The sequence below is a fragment of the Fusarium oxysporum genome, chromosome 6 (assembly GCF_000149955.1).
Source record: "Fusarium oxysporum f. sp. lycopersici 4287 chromosome 6, whole genome shotgun sequence".
In the NCBI taxonomy this organism is placed as follows: Eukaryota; Fungi; Ascomycota; class Sordariomycetes; order Hypocreales; family Nectriaceae; genus Fusarium; species Fusarium oxysporum.
In genome coordinates this window covers 1,537,941-1,559,300 of record NC_030991.1, presented here as the reverse complement: position 1 = coordinate 1,559,300, position 21,360 = coordinate 1,537,941, and the positions used below count along the sequence as shown (strand labels likewise).

Here is a 21,360-nt window from a genome sequence, read left to right as displayed (position 1 = left end):
AAAGGGTTTGTGGGGCAAAAGCGAAGGTAGTCTTAGCCTATTTTGGAACTCTGAGAGTGGAGTGTCTAAATATGATAGTGCTAACTGTTGGCGTAAGTTGTTCTGTGGGGCATGGCGTGAGTAGGCCTGAAACGGCGACGGACGAGCTTGTTCCGCGGCTCACAAATGCCCACGTCCCGGATCGAAATTCGGAAACTACAATCACGTGCCAAAAGTCTGGAATCACCCTGATCCTACCCCGCTTTCAACACAGCGTAATAGAACAAACATCAACACCAGCGAGAACGAAATTTTTGAAAACAACAGCTATTTACAGCGCCGCAACACCGTCCGGACAGGTTAATTGGATAGCCCAGTGTCGGCCGCATTGCCCAGTGCGACTCAGACATCATGGCGACCCCGTGGCCCCAGGACGAAATTTGGCCCACTGATTACCGAGAGCACGCCACAAATTTGAGCAAATATCTTCAAAAGGCACTGTCAGCCATCGACAATGGAGATGGTCTGCCTGTCGCATCCCGTGGAGTTCGAGTTGCACTTATTGGAGCTCTCACCCTCATCGTCAAAATGCAGAGCACACCCGATCTTGGTCATGTTTACGAAGCCGTGAAAAACGGCCAAGCCGAAATAAAAACCGCAGCCGAAAATTTAGCGCAACACATCAACAGCCTCAAAAATGATCTCAACGAAACAAACACCCAAGCTCAACAAACCATGGAAGAAGTCCAGCGCAGTTCGGAGATTACGACAGACGCAAAAGCGGCTGCAAAGGAGGCCACAGAGATCGGTAAAGCAACGATGAAAATGATCAGAGACATGAAGCTCGTAAGCCAGCAGAACCAAGCCAACGCCATGCCTACCTACGCCAACGTGCTGGCGAGGGGAGGGCTAGCGGCAAGCATGCATAACCCACAGAACCAGAAAGCGTCACCTGTTCAGACCCTGCGTGAGATTATTATCAACATCAGAGACCCTGTCACTATAGCCAACATCAGAATGATGAGCCCACGCAGCCTGAAGTCACATGTAGACCTCGCAATTGAGCAGAGCAGCAACGAACACATAGAGAACATCAAGGTAGTATCCTCCAATCAGCTTAAGAGCGGTGACCTGAGCATCAAGACGGCCACTACAGCGGACATGGTGGCGCTTAGACAGTTTGCAGAAGACTGGGAACAAAGGATCGGAAACGGCGCCACAGTACGCATTCCGACGTACGGTGTCTTAGTGCATGGCGTACGCACTAGTTCGATGAACATGGACAATTTTGAACTCATCAGAGATGGGATACTTCAGGATAACAACCCCTTTATACCAAATGCAGAGATCAAGTACATAGGCTGGCTGACGAGATCTTCGTCTACCAAATCAGCATCTTCGGTCGTGGTTGAGTTCACGAGACCAGAAGACGCAAATAAAGTCATCGATGAGGGCCTCATCTGGCAAGGCGAGGTGTTCCAATGCGAGCTCTATGACAGACAGTGCCGTGTGAGACAATGCTCCAGTGTCACAAATACGGCCACATAGGAACCCAGTGCAAAGCAACAATAACATGCGGCTACTGCGCGCAAGATCATGCCACCAAGGATTGCCCAACCAAGAGCGACAGGGACGCCCCGCGAAAATGCGCGGCCTGCAACGGCCCACACGAAGCCTGGAACAACCGATGCCCTACCAGGAAACAGGAGGAGAACAAGGCCAAAGCAGCCTCTAAATCGAGACCCAGGTACCACTTAGAACTAGAAAGCTTTGTCGCTAGGACCACGACCGGAATTAGAACAAGGGATCGGCAAAATGAATCAAGCCCGATCGCCAGGACAGGACGACCCACCTTGGAACCAGGCCGGCCACGGGACGCCAACTCGTCCCGGAGTAGATCGCCGACGAAGAAACAACAGAAGAGAGCGAATTGCAGCAACAACCAGGTAACACCCGATGATCCCAGAAACGAGATCGTCGTGAACATAGGGAGCCAGCGACCTAGACGAACATTAGCTCCTTCCAGGAGAGTATTGGAAACACTAGACGCCAACAGACAGATCACACATCACAGCCAACATATGGAGGTTGACGATCAAGAATGCTAATAGGAAACACTCTTACAATACTACAGTACAACGTTAGAAAATCAAAGGACACAGTCATGGCCACGCTCTTGCGAGATCCCAATATAGGGCGATACGACATCCTCGCCATCCAGGAGCCATGGAAGAACCCATTTGACACGACAACTCACCATCCAGCCAAAGACCAGTTTCACCTATGCTACCCAGACAAGGATCAAAACTTCCCAGCTAGGGTCTGCTTTTTTATCAATAAGAGGCTCGATCACTCCAGGTGGCACTTTAGAGAGGTAAGCAGAGATCTCTGCTCGTTGAACCTAGTACTCGGAACAGAAGAAGAGCAACAGAGTGTGATACACAACGTCTATAACCCAACAAAAACTGTAACCGAGAGAGGAAGCACGCTTTCACTCCTGGAGCTGGTCATAGAACGATCGTCCCATCATGAACAAATCATTGTTGGCGGCTTCAACCTCCACCACGAGCTACCGGTATGGGGAGGTGATCGGGTCCAGCGAGCAGACCCTGATGCCGCTGAGCTCACCACAATCATGGAAGGCTACTGTCTCACGAGCAACCTTGCTCCAGGAACTATCACATATGAAGAGCGTGACGGAAGAACGACCATAGACTTTTGCCTCACGACGGTAGGCCTTGTGGATAGACTGATTTAGTGCGAAATTGAAACAGACATGGACCATGACTCTGACCACCTACCTATCACCACCTCATTAGACCTAAACACTGTCAAAATGATAGCTAAGCCCCAGCGAAATTGGAAAGCGTTAGACGAAAAGACATTCACTCGCGTGCTGCAACGGGAGCTTCCGCCGCAACGAAGATCAAGAAAGACAGGTTTGGACAGACATGTGGAAGAAGTAATGGCAGCCATAACGGCAGCTGTCGATGAAGCAGTACCGAAGACGGCTCCGTCACCGACATCGAAGCCAGGGTGGAACGAAGAATGCGCTGCAGCCTTGGCAGAATCAAAACGGCTCCGTCGGCGACACAGCCTGTATCGTACCGAAGAGACATGGGAAGCATACTGTGCGGCGCGAAATGGCAAAGGTAGAGTTATCAAGAAAGCACTTAAACAGAAGCACCAGGAGAAGGTAGAAGAAGCTGCCCAATCCCCGGCAACCCTCTGGCGGTTAGCAAAATGGGCCCGAAACAGACACAGTCAAACACCGAACGTGACACCCGCGCTAGTCGACCCAGCTACAAAGCAGCAAGCAATAACCCCTAGCGAAAAAGCAGACCTTCTCAGAAAGACCTTCTTTCCGGTGCCACCTGACACTGATATCGAAGACATAGAGAATGCCAACTACCCTGCTCCCACAGCCATGCCACCGATAACAACGAGGGAAATAGAGGAGGCCATTGAGGAGGCAGCCCCGCTCAAGGCTCCAGGACCGGACGGCATCACGAACAAAGCACTCCAAATCGCCTCTCCCTGGATCAAGCACTATCTCACCAAGATCTTCAATCAGTCCCTCACCCTTGGCTACTATGCGGAACACTTTCGACAATCGACAACGGTGGTCCTCAGGAAGCCAGGGAAAGACAATTATACGGTACCAAAGGCCTACAGTCCGATCGCTCTATTAAATACTACAGGAAAGATCATGGAAGCGGTCATAGCAAAGAGGCTGAGTTATCTCGCCGAGGCTCATAACCTGCTGCCTGATACCCACATGGGTGGAAGAAAGCTGCGATCCGCTGAGCACGCCCTCCACCTTATCATCGACAAGATATATGACGCCTGGAACACCGGGTCAGGCAAAGTGGCAAGTCTACTGCTTCTGGATGTATCAGGGGCGTTTGACAACATTTCACATGCACGCCTACTACACAATCTGCGGAAGAGAAAGATAGATGAAAGAACAGTGAAGTGGATCGGAAGCTTCCTGTGCCCAAGATCCACAACGCTATCAATCGATGGCTTCACATCTGAACCCTACAAATTAGAGACAGGAGAGCCACAAGGATCGAATCTGTCACCGATCCTCTACCTCTTCTACAACGCAGATCTAATCGAAAAGTGCGGAGAATTAGACGACACGGCCACAACCGGCTTTATAGATGATGTGGCTATACTTACCTGGGCAGACTCCACGAAAGAGACATGCAAGAAACTCCAAGAGGCACTCCATATCGCAGAGCAGTGGGCGGCCACTCATGCGTCTATCTTCGCGCCAGACAAATTCCAGCTTACTCACTTCACACGGACGAGAACAAGAATAGACGTCGAGGAGCCTCTGCAAACAAGATGGGGCACGATCGAACCAAAGAAAACATGCAAATACCTGGGTCTCATCATGGACTCCACCCTCACCTGGAAACAGCACATAGATGAAATACAACGCAAGGTCACCAAGACAGTCAACGCCCTTAGCAGCCTCGGTGGTTCGACTTGGGGAGTGACAATGAAAGAGATGAGGAAGATATACAAAGGAGTGGCTGTGCCGCAGATGATGTACGCCTGTTCTGCCTGGTCGAATGCAAACTGGAGAACCAGGGACAAGCCATACACAGAGCGAACATTGAGCAAGCTTCAAAGCCTACAGGCCAGAGCTTCTAGGGTGATTAGTGGAGCGTACAAAGCAGCATCGATACCTGCCCTTGACGTGGAAACATACCTTCTACCAGTCGAACAGCAGATCTTCAAGCATAACGTCGACACTCTGGGAAGAGTCGGCCCAGCTGAACGCCAACATACAGAAGAGGAGGCGAGAAGAAACAAGAAGAAAAGCCCGAGACGAGCTATTGAACAAGCCATAAGAGACCGCCAAGGGCCGGATATCCGGAGACAAGAGCACATCGTGCCTTACATTGTACCTCCATGGTGGCAGGGGCCACAGATGTTCATCGAAACAAACACAGAGGAGGCGCAAATCAAACACGAACAGATCATACAAGACGAGCCGGACGCCATACACATCTACACAGACGGTAGCGGCATCGGTGGTCATATCGGTGCTGCCGCAGTCTGCACCACCACCCAAGAAACAAAGAGTGCTTACATGGGAGACGACACGACTTCCACCGTCTACGCCGGTGAACTCCAAGGCATCAGCCTGGCCCTCCAGATCGCACAGGAAGACAGGTCCAGAGGCAACAGTAGAAGCAAGGTCTTGATTTACACCAACAACCAGGCCGCCATCCGATCGACCGCAAAGCCCAAGGGTAAGTCGGGGGCATACCTGCTCAGAAGCATCGCAAAACAGATCGACGAACTCCAATTACAAGGTCTAAACACCGAGATCAGATGGGTCCCAGCGCACATTGGGATCCAAGGTAACGAAGAAGCGGATCGAGCGGCAAAGGAAGCAACAGGTTGGAGAGAAGGCGACCTCACGGGACCAAAAGCAGCAGAACCGCAGCAGCTATACCCACTCCGATCGACCATGAAGACATGGTCTCACAAAGAGACTACCACGTCGTGGGAAAGAGGCTGGATATCCGAAACACGCGGCCGAGCATCTTTCAGGCACACGCCCAAACCCTCACGCAAGGTCTTGGACTTGCATGACGGGCTCAGCAAGAAGCACAGCGCGCTGCTCACGCAGCTGCGGACGGAGAAGATAGGACTTAAGGATTTCCTCTATAATCGAAAGGTACCAGGCATCTCCAGCAACAGATGCCCCTATAGATCGGATCGACAAACGGTAGCGCACGTCCTCCTGCGCTGTCGCCAGCACCGCCAACTCCGGGACCAGGAACTAGGACGACTCCGAGGACGCAACAATCTCCGGAAGTTACTGAGCGAGCGCAAAGCAGCCGCCAAGGCAATCAAGTTCATCGAACTGACTCAGATCCTTGGGCAATTTCAGGATCGAGACCTTAACAGACAAAGCTGAGCACTGGGGGGGAGACTGTAGGTACATAGCCGCGAAAGAGAGGGCCTCACAGCCCGACAGAGCCTAGAATCACGGACGCGTTGGTAGAAAACCACTATGTACATGGGCCGGCAAGCAAATGTAAATAGTAGTTAGAGAGCGAAAAGCGGGAATTTTGGGAACAGCTGGTCATCGTTGTTCACGATGGCGAAGTGGGGCACCACGGATCAACACTGATCCGCGATGCTTCGGCTGTTCGCCGGACCCCGTTATCCGGGCATAGTCGTTTAGACGACTACAACCGCGTAGGATAATCAAATCTAAATCAAATCATATCCCCCACCTGCTTTGAGAGCGTCTCATCACCAAAACAAAACTATGGACCTCAGACGAGATTTCCAGTTTGACCCCTTCTCAGAGGAGGGCCAAAATTTCGACAGTCAAGATGGTTCTCTGCCTGATATTGACTGGTCTAATCCCGTTGAATTCCTTACCGCCATGGGAGGTCCAATGCCCGAACTTCCCTCTCCGGCCAAGGTTCGGCGACAGGCTGGAGAATACTCGGCCAAGGTCTTTGCAAGCCACCATCTCCTAAAGCAAATTCTGGAGAGGCATGAGGCCACGATTCAGAAAAGGTGGACCAAGAAGACTCGGCAGCAGAGACTTCAAATTCTCCTCAAAGCTTGGCCGGCAATGCCTGCCTCTCATCGTCCTGATTTCGAGGCCTTTCGCAGAGAATCAAAGGAAGAACGAGAGAGAGGCTCGAAGTATAAAGGCCACTACATGTGGCCCTACATCAACCAGGAGGACTTATCACAGCCTAAGCTTATGCTCTTGCTGCTGAATGCCAGAGGCCGTTGTCCGCCTCCGGCCTTTGCGGCGGCCGATAACGACGCAATGCATCTAGGCAAAGTGACAAAGGCACTGGTTCCTATCTTTCTTAACCTTCACACGATGGTATTGCATGGCGCCACCACGGCTGAGGGATATGGAAAGCTTCTTGATTGGGATTCGCACCCAGATGCTTTTGACTGGATGCACACACGCAAACAATTTCTCCCTGGGGAGGGCCTCCTTATTCTCGAGGCACAGGCTCGCTTGATGCCCTTTCTCGTTGATTTTTGTCACGAAGTCCTCCACGAGATCTCCGCCGATGCCATCGCCAGTAGCGCGTATAGCATCCAGCCCGAGCCATTTCTGAAGACGGACAGCGACGCTTCCGGCTTCACATCATTGGCAGCAATGGCTGCGGAAGCGCCTTACAGACTACCGGCAAGACTTGATCTCGAACGACTCACGTCTCTTCTCGAAGCCGAGATGTCAGCAGCAGAAGATCACGTGTGGGCACTTCGTGAGGATCCTGCCTACTTTGCTGACCAGTTCCGCGAGATCAAAGATCACCGACAAGAAATGCTGCCTGATACCAAGGGACTTCCGCATCCTGCAACTCACAGGCTGCGGGAGAATACTCTCTGGGCCCGGGTAACCTTTGGTATGCTTTTAGATGCTTATGCGAATCTCGAGTCCCTCACCGAGCTTCATCGGCAAGTCCAAAACCTGAGCATGCTACAGCAGAAGTTTCACAAGGAAATACTGCCCACCAAGGACTTGCCGAAGGAGTACTTTGTTTCTCTGCTCCGCTTCAAGTACTTCTTGGAGCAAACGGCAAAGGGGCCCTTGGACAAGCTCAAAGTAGCTGCCACAGCCTCTCCACCGATGCGGAAATTCTTCGTCCGTGAGCCGCCTGTTGATCCTGACTCGACAAAGATATTCGTAAGGAGTTGCCCGGGGTTCAAGATGGAAAAGGTAGAACAACAGTTGATTTGGTTGTTGCAAACACTATGGGAAGATGATTACGCCCTCTTTCTCGTTCGCGTGCCTAACGTCGTCGATGAGTTGGAGCGACTGCTACAGGCGGAACCTAAGGCGGACGCCCTCATATCGGCCCACGTGGCCAAGATGATCGGTGACCTAGCCATTGTCACACAGAGTCTCAAGCAACTCGAGCTCTATCAGCCATGGGCCCAACAGTTCGAGATGGCTTCGGCTGACCATGTGGAAGATTTCAAAGAGGAGTACACCGCGCTACAGAAACCTATGGCACAGCTTCACGCTGCATTTTTACAAAAGGGCCTGGACTACGCCGCTAGACTTGCGGAGCCGTCAGGTGGCAAATTTACCTACCCATATAGCAAACGTCGGACAAAGGAGACGGTAGACGCTTTGCGACAGGCCGAGTCGAATTTGGATATGTTCTGGGCCAAGGTTGACGACGTAACAAAAGCTAGAGTCACGGATTTTGAAGATACAGCTCTTTATCGCCTTCTTTCTCAACCGCGCATCTTGAGAAGGACCGCAGAATGGGTTGAACCTACCAAAACAAACGAAAAAGCTGAGCCCGCCCTGGACCAAGATCTTTGGGCCCTCAACCGCCCACTTTCAAATCTGTTCCTGGACCAACCTGCACAAACACCTCAGAGATTCAATGCTCATGGCGTTCAGTCGAAGATCAAGATCAAGACCAAGGGTGACCCCTCTGAGACGTCCAACAACAACGATAACGTGGCACCATCTGATGCCACAAAACCCAAGGTTCTCGACTCTCAGCCAACATTCTCCGTCGATGCTCGAGCATTGAAGGTGTTCCGCACTTTGTTCTTCAATCCCGAGGTAACATCGACGCCTGGCTCCATTCCATGGAACGACTTTCTCCATGCAATGGCCTCTACAGGTTTCCAGATTGAGAAGCTCTATGGCTCTGTCTGGCAGTTTTCCCCTACTATTTTGGACATTGAGCGAGGGATTCACTTCCATGAGCCCCATCCAAAAGGCAAGATTCCTTTCGAAGTCGCTCGACGGCATGGACGAAGATTGACACGGGCTTATGGCTGGTTCGGGGGCATGTTTATGCTCAAGGAGAAGCAATAAAGGCCACTCATCGTATATGTGGCCCTGGCAAGGAGTGTTAATCTCAGCTGGTCCTTCCTACAGATCTGACTGGAGATTTTCATACATGGATGAGTTTCGGTTCAGCCAAGTTCTGTACCATTGGATCCAGTACCTTTTACATTGTTACGTTGTGGCGCCTGTCCGTAGCACAATGAATCTACTCTTTGTGAATTTCTTGCTCTCCATTATTTGTTGGAAAAACTGGGCCCTTCTCTTCAGGGTTCAGACTGTTAGTCTGAAAGTCCTAGATTTAGAGTTCAAAGTCATAGATGGAATCATCTAGACTAACTCACCGCCACCCCACACACCCCCCGTCCCCGCACACTTCAACACCATCAACGCGTCATCAACACAGGATACTTCATTTTATTCTATATCATCAAATAAAATCCGTTTTTTCTTAATTTCAATGGCAATAGAATCGCAGCTATCAGATTATGAAAAGAAGATATTATTGGCCATTGAGGACGTAGAAATCATTGGTTTGCGGCCCTCGGCAGTAAAACACTCAGTCAAGCTCTCGACATTGCATGATCGATGCGCCGGAGGCCAGGATATCCGCACAGCACATCAGAAAGATCAGTCGCTTACTGTAGAGCAGGAAGATGACCTAGTCAACTATATTATCGACCGAGAGCGCGCTATTCAGCCTCTCATGAAGAAGGATATCCATGACTTCGCACAGGCGTTATCATCAGTCAACGGGCAAGTCTCTTATGTCGGCAAGAACTGGGTTGACAGATTCTTTACCCGCCATTCAAGTATAGAATTAAAGCCATCGAGAGTCATAGAATCCGTAAGGAAGCGTTGTGTGACGAAGGAGTCACTTTCCGAGTACTACGATGGCCTCAACTGGGTAGTCAACACGAAGAAAATAACTAGGCCTTATATGTATAACGTTGACGAGACCGGCGTTCAAATCGGTGAGACCAACAGTGGCATAGTAGCCGGAACAGCGATGACTTCTTCCTCAGAGACGATAAACTCTGACAATCCGACTTGGAGCTCAATAATCGAGTCTGTATCAGCGGACGGTCGGCGTCTCACGCCTTGTGTCGTTTTTACCGGCGAGAACCTCCAAGGACAGTGGTTTCCAGCCGTTTTTCCTGATTGGAAGTATACTTGCAGTCCAACCGGTTGGTCTAACAGCGACATCTTCATCCGTTGGTTCATGGGGGTATTCATACCGCAGACTATGCATCTCTCTCGTCAAATCCACAGACAAATCTGGGATGCTGGCGAAAGGATCATCCTTACTGTCTGATGGAAGAATATTCATGGGCCGCCGCGTAGGTGTCTCCTTCTTCTTGATCCAGATATTTTTTGCATCACATATCACTCAGCCGCTCGATGTTGCCGTATTTGGGCCGTTAAAAACATACTATCGCCAGTTTACCCGCTCTTGGGCCTCATACGAAGCAACCTCACCACACCAACAACAGCTCTTCCTAAAAGCTTATGAGAGGGCTCCATTAAAAGCCCTGAGCCGTAGGAACATAATAGGTGGTTTCTCGGCCTCTGGGCTTTTCCCGATCAAGCTACAGAAGGCATTGGCGGCATTGAAGCCAAGGGAGAAGAAACGCAAGCGCTTCAACGGGCCTATAACACCAAGGAAGGCCCAAGTAATCGCTGATACGATCTGAAGTACGCCCCAAGGAAGAGCCGATACTCAAAAACAACTGGAATCTGTACAAAGTCAAGGAAATACCTTTATTCGCGACTTCAATTGTATCATAAAGAAGGCGATGAAATGTATTGACCAGAAGAACAGTCAAATTCAACGCCTAGAGGAGGAAAAGGCAGTACTGAAGGCATCAGTAGCAGCAAGAGAGCCCACTGGCCGAGTCGCCGTTCAATTTGACCCCAACAAGGCTTTCCCTGAAATTGAACAGATTATCTCGGCTCGTGATCAGGCTGAAAAGAACGTACTACATCAGATCGAGGGAAATAAGAGAAAACAACATAAAAAGAATCCGCCAAAAACACAGACTGCAGATACAATATTGGTGAATTAGTTTCCAAATTCTCAGTTAAATTGAATAAATACTCATTATTGTAGAATTAATTGAAGTCATCTATGGATTCAGTTGTGATGCTATCACGGGTGTGTGGGGTGGCGGTGAGTTAGTCTAGAGATATAAACCTGAGAAGAACTCTTATCTCAAGAATTAACAATAAAGTTTCATAAAATATTGTTTTTTCCACCAGCATTACTGCACAATATAAACAACATTATCAGCATCCCCGTCTTCAAAGGAAGATTCCGCAAACCCATCGACGACGGCTCATACTTAATCGAGACGAGCTGGCAGTCTGCTCTCAGCAATGGCTCCAATGCTGCCGCTATCGTCGGTGCCTGGGCATCATCCTACTTTGCTGATCTCATGGGCATCAAGCCGCCGCGATAACCATTACCATGCAGTACCCCTCTACCGATAAGACCCCTCTACCGATAAGAAAAAAAAAAGTTTCCCCATACAAACTGCTATTTTTCAGCCACCTTGCAAAGAGTCACCAGAAATACGAAAAACAAATTGATTGCTGTTTATCGGTACAGAATTACATGCAATTTAATATCCTCTTAGCCTCTTGACTGCGCGGCCTGCGCGAGTTCGTGTGACAGATAATTCCTCTGCCTCCGAATTTGTGCTTACATCCTCTTCTGCTCCTCCTACCTCGATTACATCCTCAACAACCTCTGTCTCTGCAGTTGCCTGGCTTGTCTTAGGAATTGTTTCACCAGCCACTAAAGCTTCGGCTAATGTCACAAACTTCGTGTTGAGATTCGGCACTGCCTTTCTCTTCTTGCCTCTGCTTAACCGCCCAACTTCCTCCTCTAAACTGGCTACTCTTGTACTTAAGGAGGCAATCTTTGATTCTTGAGCTTCAAACCCTTTGGATATCACTGAATAGCGTCTTCTTGTCGATGGGGTCTTATTCTTGCCTAGATCTCTGATATGGCGGCTGGTCTTTGGAGTGTTATCAGAGTCGACTTGCCTGTCCTTGTGGCCATCTGATGCAGGCGTCACTTCCTTCTTCTCTGGTTGAATTTCTGGGTCTACGAGTGCTTTACGTCGTAAAATCGGCCAGTTTCCAGTCACTCTCCAGCCTGAGAGGATGTTTTTCTTCGTCATGCCCACTTCCCTGGCCTTGGCATATGCCTTAATGAAGTTGACCTTATCCACCGGCGCAGAATCAGTCAGGCTCGTCAGCTTTTGGAGTTCTTTGCGATAGGCAGCTTTAGAAGCATTGACTATGCCGTTGTCAAGTTTTAGAGTCAACAACAACTTTGATTAACTTGATTCAAAACAGCTAGACACGTACAGATACATGGCTTCTATGTCCATCCAATATAATGAGTCTCGCGTCAGACTCGTCTTCTGGTTGAGTCTGGGGAAGGTAGACCTCCTTGAGCCACTCGACTGCGATATGGTTGTCCGTCCAGCCGTTCTCGGACGTGATATAATGCCAGTCAGCTACTTGCTTGAGCTCATCGACAAACCACTGTTGCTGAAGCTCTTTGCCCTTGAAGATAATTCCGGGCTTCAGAAGATGGCCAGTTGCTGTGACGGCCTCGATAAAGCTAGTCCAAGCGCGGGACTGGGAGCCTTTGAGGAAGGCCTTCCTCTTGGGATCGCTGCTGCCGATAACCAAAGAATCCAAGCCTATATTCGCAATGGATCAGCTAAATTGATGGCCAAATCAACAGAAACTCGCCAAACCCTGCCATGATACCGCCCTCATTACAGTTGATTGTGTTTTTAGGTTTGATCCAGCCATATTCGCTCTCCCGGATATCAAAGTACCAATTGACAGCGGTCGGGGTAAAGCAATTGAACCTAGACACCTCCTTGCGTTTGCCTATCTGTCTTTATTGATGGATGCCGTTTCATGAACCTGGCTAGCCAATGTACACCGATAGGCTTTTCCCTCCCTTGTTGTCGTAGGAGGACAATGACGGTGGCGCGAACTTGATTATGAGAAGGGGCATAGCCTAAGGCCTCTTGTCGAAGTATCCAGGCAACCTATCTGGACTCCTGAGACTTGGATAACAACTGGGCAGGATGGGTGACCTCAGACTTTGGTAGTACTCCTCTTAATCTGTCTGAGAGAGTCGGCTGAGGGATGCCATGCTTTTGCCTGGCTTGGTTCTGGGAGAGGCCGTTTTCGGTGACATCTAATATGGCTTCAATAACGTCATCCTCTGCGTAACACGCTCGAGTCATTCTTCAAGGCAATTATGGAAGATTGGTGTAGATAGAGAACCTAAAAGTCATGGGGAGGACTATTCGAAGATAAGGCATTAATGGGGGTTTTACATTGGTGCCACACTACCATACCGCTTATATGACGCAAAAAAGAGTAGCATAATGCGAAACAACATGAAACTCCCGTTGAGACACAGCTTGTTTTATGTAAATAGCTTCAATCTTTGGCCAAGCACCGTTCAAGTGAAATTGGGCATTTTGTATGAGGAAACTTTTTTTTTGCTTATCGGTGGAGGGGTCTTATCGGTAGAGGGGTACTGTATGGTAGATGCAGATCACCTGCAAGGAAGAGATAAGCCACAGTAGAACGATCATTAAAGCAGTTTAGTCAATCGTCGGTGTTTCTACGACTCGCGATAAAGGAATAGGCTCTAACGCTCGAGAGATGTAACATGACGAGAAGGCCGCTACCGCCTCCAACAAGATCAGTCAGACCGGGATGGTCACCCCCTTCACGTCTGAGAGAAATAACACTGGGTTCGTAGCGGTACGCTTCGCAAACATATGTAAGACCATCACCGGCGCGATTATTTCCTGGATCACGCACAGCCACTACTCAAACTACCTCTCTATTGTCTGGAGATCTACATATTCAGCGACAAGAGCAACAGCTACTTCAAGAAACAACACCACATGCTGAGCACATAGCTAATTGTATTAGTAACGGTACTTGGCAGGATTCTCTTAATATAACGTGGAATGAGCTTATCAATTGGATTGAGACTGAACTGAGGTGCTATTATGCAATTTCATCTCGGTCAAGATGCTGATTTAGTGAATCTTGACGATACTCCTCCTCGCTTGAGGCACGCGAGCTTGGCCACCAAGTCCCTGATTTTTTAACCAAAGGATTTGAGAGCGTCCTCAATGCCCAAATTAACCTATCAGAACTTTTTAAAAGCATGAATAGTAAAACATTTTACTCAAATGTGGCTTTAGTGATTATTGAGGGTTTTTGCATTAAATGAGGTTGGCGCATAAACTATTTGGTAAGGTCTAGAGACCGACCTCCCGTGCTTAAGGCACGGTCACTGGTTAAAGATACCTCTTTTTCTTAGGCCTAATCTTACTATTAAAAGTATCTGTAATTGCAAAAGTCATGTGACTTTTTATCTAAATTTCTCCATAAAATTGGAGAAATAATATACTTCTAATTTCATACCATAACCTATAGAAATATAGGTACCTTTATTTCCCTTGTCAACCGACCCTTTGCCTGGTCACCGTACCCCCCGTGCTTGAGGCACGGAGCTTGCGGGTGAATCAAGTTAGGGGGGCCGGTCTCTACGCCCTACCCGAGTATGGGCACGCTTAATGTCATGGGCGACAATAAGCTTATCATGATTAACTCTTTGATCCAAGGTGGCGGCCACACTGATTTCCAGAGAACAGTTTTGTATACGTCATACCCCAAGCTATACGCATCATAACAGGAGAATTATCTCCGGGACGCTTTATACATATAAAGACTTAGTTGACAGTACTACGTATCTAACTCGATAGATATAAACCCATCTTAACCCTTCCCTTTTTGTTGACGTTAGAAACTAAGTCAAGCACCCATGTAACCGACCCCCCCTGGTAACCGACCCCCACCTCAGACACGTCTTCAGACGCGTCCACACCAGTATTTAAATCCACGATAAATCGAGTTCTTCTTCAATTCAATTTTTTCTTTCTTCATCCTCTTCTTTTACTTCTACAATGCCGGTATACTCTGCGGACGACCTAGAAAATGCCATTGCAGACGTCAAGAATGGGGTCTCTTTGAAGACCGCCGCGAAAAAAAACGGTCTACCACCCAGCACCCTACGAGGTCGCCTCACTGGTGCGCAAAGTCGTCAGGTCGCTCGCCAAGAACAACTACGCCTTACTACCGATCAAGAAGATGACCTTGAGCGCTGGATTCTGCGACAGGAAAAGCTCGGCCACGCTCCAACTCACGCGCAAGTGCGAACTATCGTCCGCAGCGTTCTCGCGCGTCACGAGGATCACGCGCCATTAGGAAGGAAGTGGACTACGCGATTCGTGGAGCGCCACCCTGCCTTGAAGACAAAGTTGGGTCGCCGTACAGACTGGGAGCGTGTAAATGCTGCGACCCCGGCGAATATCAAGCGCTTGTTCAACGTGTATGAGACCGTGGATTGGATCCCCCCCGAACGACGGTATAACGCCGACGAGGGCGGCATTATGGAAGGCCAGGGCGTTAACGGCCTCGTGATCGGCTCGTCACAGGAGAGCCCTAACGCGGTACCAGTCAAAACAGCGACCGTACGTACGTGGACTTCCATTATTGAGTGTATATCAGCGGTCGGGGTTGTCCTCCATCCGCTCGTTATATTCAAAGCGAAAAGCATTCAAGAGCAATGGTTCCGACGCGAATTTTTAGAGAAGCACCTTGGTTGGCAAGTTACCTTCTCAAAAAATGGCTGGACGAGCAACTCTATTGCGTTAGAGTGGCTTGAGAAGGTATTCCTTCCCCACACGGCTCCTGCAGATCCAGCTGATGACCGTTTATTAATCGTTGACGGCCACGGCTCGCATGCAACCGAGGAATTCATGGCCAAGTGTTACCTGAACAATGTTTATCTTCTCTTTTTACCGGCACATTGTTCTCATGTACTCCAGCCTTTAGATCTCGGTTGCTTTTCTAGTCTGAAGGCGGCGTACCGTACTTTGGTTGGCGAGCATACCGCTCTGACGGATTCTACCCGGGTTGGGAAGCAAAGGTTTCTCGATTTTTATGCGAGAGCCCGCGAAATCGGTTTCCGGAAGGAAAACATTCGATCTGGATGGCGGGCAGCTGGCTTATGGCCTGTGAATATTAACAAACCGCTCGCTTCGCGTTGGGTGATGGTGCTCACGAAGTCGGCACTACCTCCCTCAGAAACTCACGATATCGTAACGCCAAAGCGTGGCGGCGACGTTGTAAAGCTTTTCTCTGCCAAAAGCAGCTCTCCTTCTTCACGGCTCTCAATTCGAAAAGCGGCTGCGGCGTTAGACAAGGTTGCAATCGAGCTCGCGATGAAAGACCGCGAAATTGAGCGGTTACGCGCCCAGCTTGAAGCGGCGCAACCGAAGAAAAAACGGAAAATCAGGCAGGATCCGAACGAATGCTTTATAAGCCTCGCACAGATACTTGCAGAGGCCAATCGCGAGCCTGATCAACGTGTTATTCAGTCACAGAAAGGCGATCTTGATTGTATTGTGGTGGATGGGAAAAGTAGCTCTGAGTCGGAGGAAGATCCAGCCCCTGTGCGCCGATCAACCCGCGTCAGGCGGCCTACAAAAAGGTATATTAGACAGGATTTGAGTAGCGAAGAGAGCGATTGAGAGACTTTTAAATACCATTTTCTCTGCATTTTTAGCTATTTATTTGACAAAGTTGTGTTAAAATATTGTAAATAGATCGATGGACTTTCTGAGTCTTGCAGATGGGTCGGTTACCAGGGGGGGGTCGGTTACATGGGTGCTTGACTTAATTCCTGCCCCGGCATCAAACACTAAAAAACCTTTTTAACTAAGGAGCATCGATTATAGAGTCAAATGGGGCCTACCGCTGAGAAAAATGGGCATGATGATCTAGGCCATCCACGAGGTCATCTAAGCACATTCAATGCTCACTTGGTCGCCGCATCAGGAGAGTTCGTTGGGACATTCTTTTTCCTCTACTTTGGCTATGCTGGAAACATGATGGCTGTTCTCCAATCACCATATCCTGCTATCAATGGTGGGTTGGCAAGTACTACGGACACTTGGATCGCAATATCGTACGGATTTTCTCTACTGGTCAACGTCTGGGCTTTCTACCGGATCAGCGGAGGATTATTCAACCCAGCAGTAAACAACACTTCTTCCTTGTTATAACGAAGACTCAAGTCTGACTATAGTACCATAGGTCACGCTCGGTTTATGCATCGCAGGACAGCTCCCTTGGCTGCGCGCTGCGTTCCTTGTCCCCGCACAGCTACTCGGATCCATGTGCGCGGGTGGCCTTGTCGATGCGATGTTCCCAGGGTCAGTGGCGCAGGCCAACACAGTACTCGGACCTTATACTTCTATTGCGAAAGGCGTGTTCTTGGAGATGTTCTTCACAGCTCAGCTGATTTTTGTTGTCTTGATGCTGGCTGCTGAAAAGTCTCGAGATACCTTCATTGCGCCCATCGGCATTGGGCTCGCCTTATTTGTAGCTCTGATCCCTGGTAAGTATACTCAGGCTGGCGAATCTATCTACCGATGTAGATGAAATGTAGATGTAGATAGATGTAGATCTACATCTATCTATCTACCAGGGGATATGTGGGTCTTCTATCTATCTACCTGGAGGTCCGGTAGATAGACGAAATGTAGATAGATGCCAAGACCCGTCCCTCATTTCCCGATTTCCCCACGCCATCCCCCTTTTTCGCTTGGGTCTTGGTTTGACATATTCTCATTGCCCTTCATGCCACCCAAAACCATTGCCCAAATGGCACCTCAAAGCGATTTATTCAGTTACGCAACCGATACTACCATATCGGAAATATCCTGTCCCGAAGACCCAACCTTGCCTATGCACAATTCCTCGTCTCGCGGCAGCCATTCAATCATCAAAGACTGGGATGCAGTATCGCAAGCTGTCCGCAGCCATTGGATCCTCTCAGCTCGAACCAGGGTTGCAAACAAATAAATCAGAGCCAAATCTATTCAAATCAAATCAAATTTATCCAAATCAAATCAAATCCGGACGTCCGATTTATTTGGATATTTGAATTCATTTGGATAACGTATTGTCCAATCAGCGCTCGTGCCAGACGGGCCAGTAGCCCCACTTTTGCGCTGAGACCCTGCCTATTTTGGTAACTGGGCCCCTACCTCCCAATTTAACTGCCATAGTTTTTTGGCTTTGATGCCGCCCATTGCAAGGTGAAGACTCCAGGAAATGGTCAAATATCCACGTCTGTCACGAGTAGCGATTGATCTCTTTTCAATTCATTGCGACATCTTCCGAGGCAAAGCGAATATTCAGTCTCGCAGGGCAGATGGTTAGAGCTCAGTGACCGACTCCAGGCCATAGAAGCAGATCAATGCATCTCATCGTGGGAGAAAGGTGGGGCTATCCAAATAATCAAATCGATCCAAATCGATCCAAATCAAATCAAATCAAATCAAATCGATCATTTTTATATCCAAATCAAATCAAATTGAATGCCCGATTTGATTTGATTTATTTGTTTGCAACCCTGGCTCGAACTGGTCAAGCTACTGGCTGGTTTTGGGCTCACGGCTATGACGTTCAAGCTAGGTCTAAAGGCAATGAGTCTGGCCCCCATACATGGCTCTGTTGCCACTGTGTCCAGCATGGCGTTCCCCGGCCAAAGGCTTATGTCTCGTCCAACACTCGGAACATTGAAGGTCATCTCAGCAAGGCCCACAATATTTTTCATCCAGATCCATCAAAAGCAACACGATATATGCAGGAGCGGCCCCCGAATCAACTGACCCTTCATGATTTGGCAGCCAAGAAACGGAAGAGGGACGACTTTCACGACGAGTTGGTTACTCGATTTGACAAGACCACGTTCCAGCGCCACGTTGTCCAGTGGATCACCGATGCAAATCTGTTATTTCGCGTACCGGAGCATAAAGGCCTCCAAAAGGTCTTTCAGTACCTGAACCCCTTGGTTCACGAGACTTCCGCCAATCTGACCCATGAAACGGTTCGGGCTAGGATCATCGACGAGTTCAACACATACAAATCGCGCGTCATCCACACGCTATCACGAAGCCCAAGCCAGGTTCATATTGCATTTGATGGCTGGGCGTCCCGGAACAGACATTCGTTCTTCTCCATAAATGCCTTCTTTCTCGATGAAGATACATTCCAGCCACGGAAGATCGTCCTTGGCCTCCCAAACATCGCCATAGCGCATACGGGAGAAAATATCTCAGCCGCTGTTATGGAGGTGTTAGATGACTTCGAGTTGATTGCAAACAACAAGGTTGGATACATTATTCTCGATAACGCCGCAAGCAATGAAGGAGCAGTCGAAGCAATAGGCCACAAGCTCCAGTGGCAGAATCCGGCCAGCAGAAGGATTCGGTGTTTCGGGCATATTCTTCATCTTGTCGCCAAAGCGCTCCTCTTCATTAAAGACAGCAATACACTCGAGGACCTTGATGCGGACGATTTTGCAGAGTGGACAAAAAGAGGTCCAGTAGGTAAACTCCACAACCTTGTCGTCTGGGTCAATCGGTCGAATAAGGCGACAGCAATTCTGCGGAAATTACAAGATGAGGACCCTGACAAGTCCTATCGAGGCACTCTTGATGTCGTCCTTGACAACAGCACACGCTGGCTATCTCAATATTATATGATCGAGCGAGCAATTAAGCTCCTACGCTATCTGGAGGAGCTGATTGACATTACGATTCAATCAAGCAGGAAATTTCAACGACCCCGATCTACCCGTACCCAGCCGCCAAGCCAACTTCCTCGATGTCTTGAGGAAGCAAATCTACTGAGTGACGCAGACTGGGATGCCCTCAGTTGGTTCAGAGATATTCTTAGAATGTTCGATTCCTGTCTTCTGCGGCTTGAAGGGACTGTCAGCTCCGAGTTCGTAAGGGAGGCGTTGAAGCTCAATATGGAATTATTTGGCAGGTTGCCGTCGCATTCGAATTCCTCCTTTCTACGCTGGAGAAAGCAAAGACTGAGGCAACACACCGGGCGGAACCTAGTTACTATTCCTCGTGCGTCAATTCGGCCTGGACCAAGCTCAACAAGTACTACACCAAGCTTGATGAGACGCCAATATACTATGCAGCCACGGTTCTCCACCCCGGTATACAATGGTCGTTCTTGACAAAAGCCTACGGTGAGAAGGAGGAATGGCTTTTCGCGGCACGCCAGCTCATCCAAAAGCTCTGGGAAGAGGACTATCGCGACCTTCCCGCTCAGTGGGAAATCTCGAGCAGTAACCTTCCTGCCGCGGTGAGGGCGCGCGAGTACAATCCATTTGATTCCTTCCAAGACGAATTAATATCATCCACCCGCCATGGCCATGACGAAGCCACAGACGAACTGGAGAGGTGGTTGTCTACAAAGCAAGACATATACACAACATACGACAATCCTCTTGAATACTGGTCTGCGAAGCGATTTGAGTATCCGCGAGTGGCGAAAATTGTTGAAATGAGCATATTGTATTGATTAAAAAAGAAGAAAGACTAGCGCTAACCAGCGGAAGCTATCCCTTTGAGCGGTACAGCCCTTCGGCGGGGTCGCGACAGGGGTATAGGACCAATAAAAATGAATAAAACTAACGGTACTTCTCTCTATATACTAATTTGTATGGTGATAAAAGTCCCAGCAGTTTTAATTGTTACAAAGAGCTACCTAACAGACTTGGCAAATATCTTACAAACTTCCTGTACCCTGCACGTACTAGCCTTGTGACTAAGCAAAGTGGGGCGAGTGACTTCCTGAAGGGCTGTGCCGCTCAAAGGGATAGACAAGACATCCACATCCCAGCCACCAATGGATCGGAATAGCCATTGATCCGTCAAAAACAACGGATCTCAACAAAAATGGCGATTGACATCCTCTCTGTCCCAGCAATGGCTTCTGAGTGTGAGAGGACCTTTTCTTCTGCTGGTAGTATGGTTTCGCCCAAGAGGTCACGCTTAGGTGCAAGCACAATTGCCGTTACTCAGACGGTAAGGTCGTGGTTACGGGCTGGGCTGCTAGAAGGGTATGAAGGTTTGCTGAAGGAGGTGGGCGACGACACGGCCGAGGATTAGCCGACCGTCTATCTACCGAATCTATCTACATCTACATGTAGTCTACATCTATCTATCTACATTGCAAATCATGACTAAGCATCTACATCTATCTACATAAGATGCCGGTAGATAGATGTAGATAGATTCGCCAGCCTGGTAGCTTCTTTAGCAGCTTTGACCTCTGATACGCCATTTCGAACAAGGTTAATTGCAATAAGCATATCTTCTTCCACATAAGAAGGCATCTTGGGCGAAGACCGGATGAAAATCGTGATATTATATCGACTTTTTAAGTAATTCAATTGATGAAGGTTATGGTGTTGCGGCTGAAAGCGGGGTGACGGGATCGCGGGGTGACGAGATCCCGGTCCCGTGACTTAAAGACTACGTGGCTGGAACGCCGGAGGTTACCCTCCGGTTTTGATGTCAATCCTCGTTTCCTGTTGCTGTTTGTCTCGCAGATGGGCGTTTATTGAC

At 49.0% G+C, this 21,360-nt stretch overlaps 4 protein-coding genes across 4 annotated transcripts; all 4 read left to right on the top strand.

Annotated features, from left to right (window-relative positions):
• Nucleotides 1-390: 390 nt before the first annotated feature.
• Nucleotides 391-1,527, top strand: FOXG_07224 (uncharacterized protein; the record flags this gene model as incomplete). Its single annotated transcript, XM_018385844.1, has 1 exon — nucleotides 391-1,527. The coding sequence occupies one exon, from the start codon at nucleotides 391-393 to the stop codon at nucleotides 1,525-1,527; it is 1,137 nt and encodes a 378-aa protein (XP_018244577.1).
• Nucleotides 1,528-6,280: 4,753 nt separating this feature from the next.
• FOXG_07223 (uncharacterized protein) lies at nucleotides 6,281-8,830 on the top strand (the record flags this gene model as incomplete). Its single annotated transcript, XM_018385843.1, has 1 exon — nucleotides 6,281-8,830. The coding sequence occupies one exon, from the start codon at nucleotides 6,281-6,283 to the stop codon at nucleotides 8,828-8,830; it is 2,550 nt and encodes an 849-aa protein (XP_018244576.1).
• Nucleotides 8,831-14,438: 5,608 nt separating this feature from the next.
• FOXG_19704 (uncharacterized protein) lies at nucleotides 14,439-14,549 on the top strand (the record flags this gene model as incomplete). The annotated part of the gene is made up of 1 exon (XM_018399969.1): nucleotides 14,439-14,549. One exon carries the CDS (start codon nucleotides 14,439-14,441, stop codon nucleotides 14,547-14,549), a length of 111 nt encoding a protein of 36 aa, XP_018244575.1.
• A 2,116-nt stretch (nucleotides 14,550-16,665) lies between these two features.
• Nucleotides 16,666-17,365, top strand: FOXG_07222 (aquaporin rerated protein, other eukaryote; the record flags this gene model as incomplete). Its single annotated transcript, XM_018385842.1, has 2 exons — nucleotides 16,666-16,959; nucleotides 17,018-17,365. The coding sequence occupies 2 exons, from the start codon at nucleotides 16,666-16,668 to the stop codon at nucleotides 17,363-17,365; spliced, it is 642 nt and encodes a 213-aa protein (XP_018244574.1).
• Nucleotides 17,366-21,360: the final 3,995 nt, after the last annotated feature.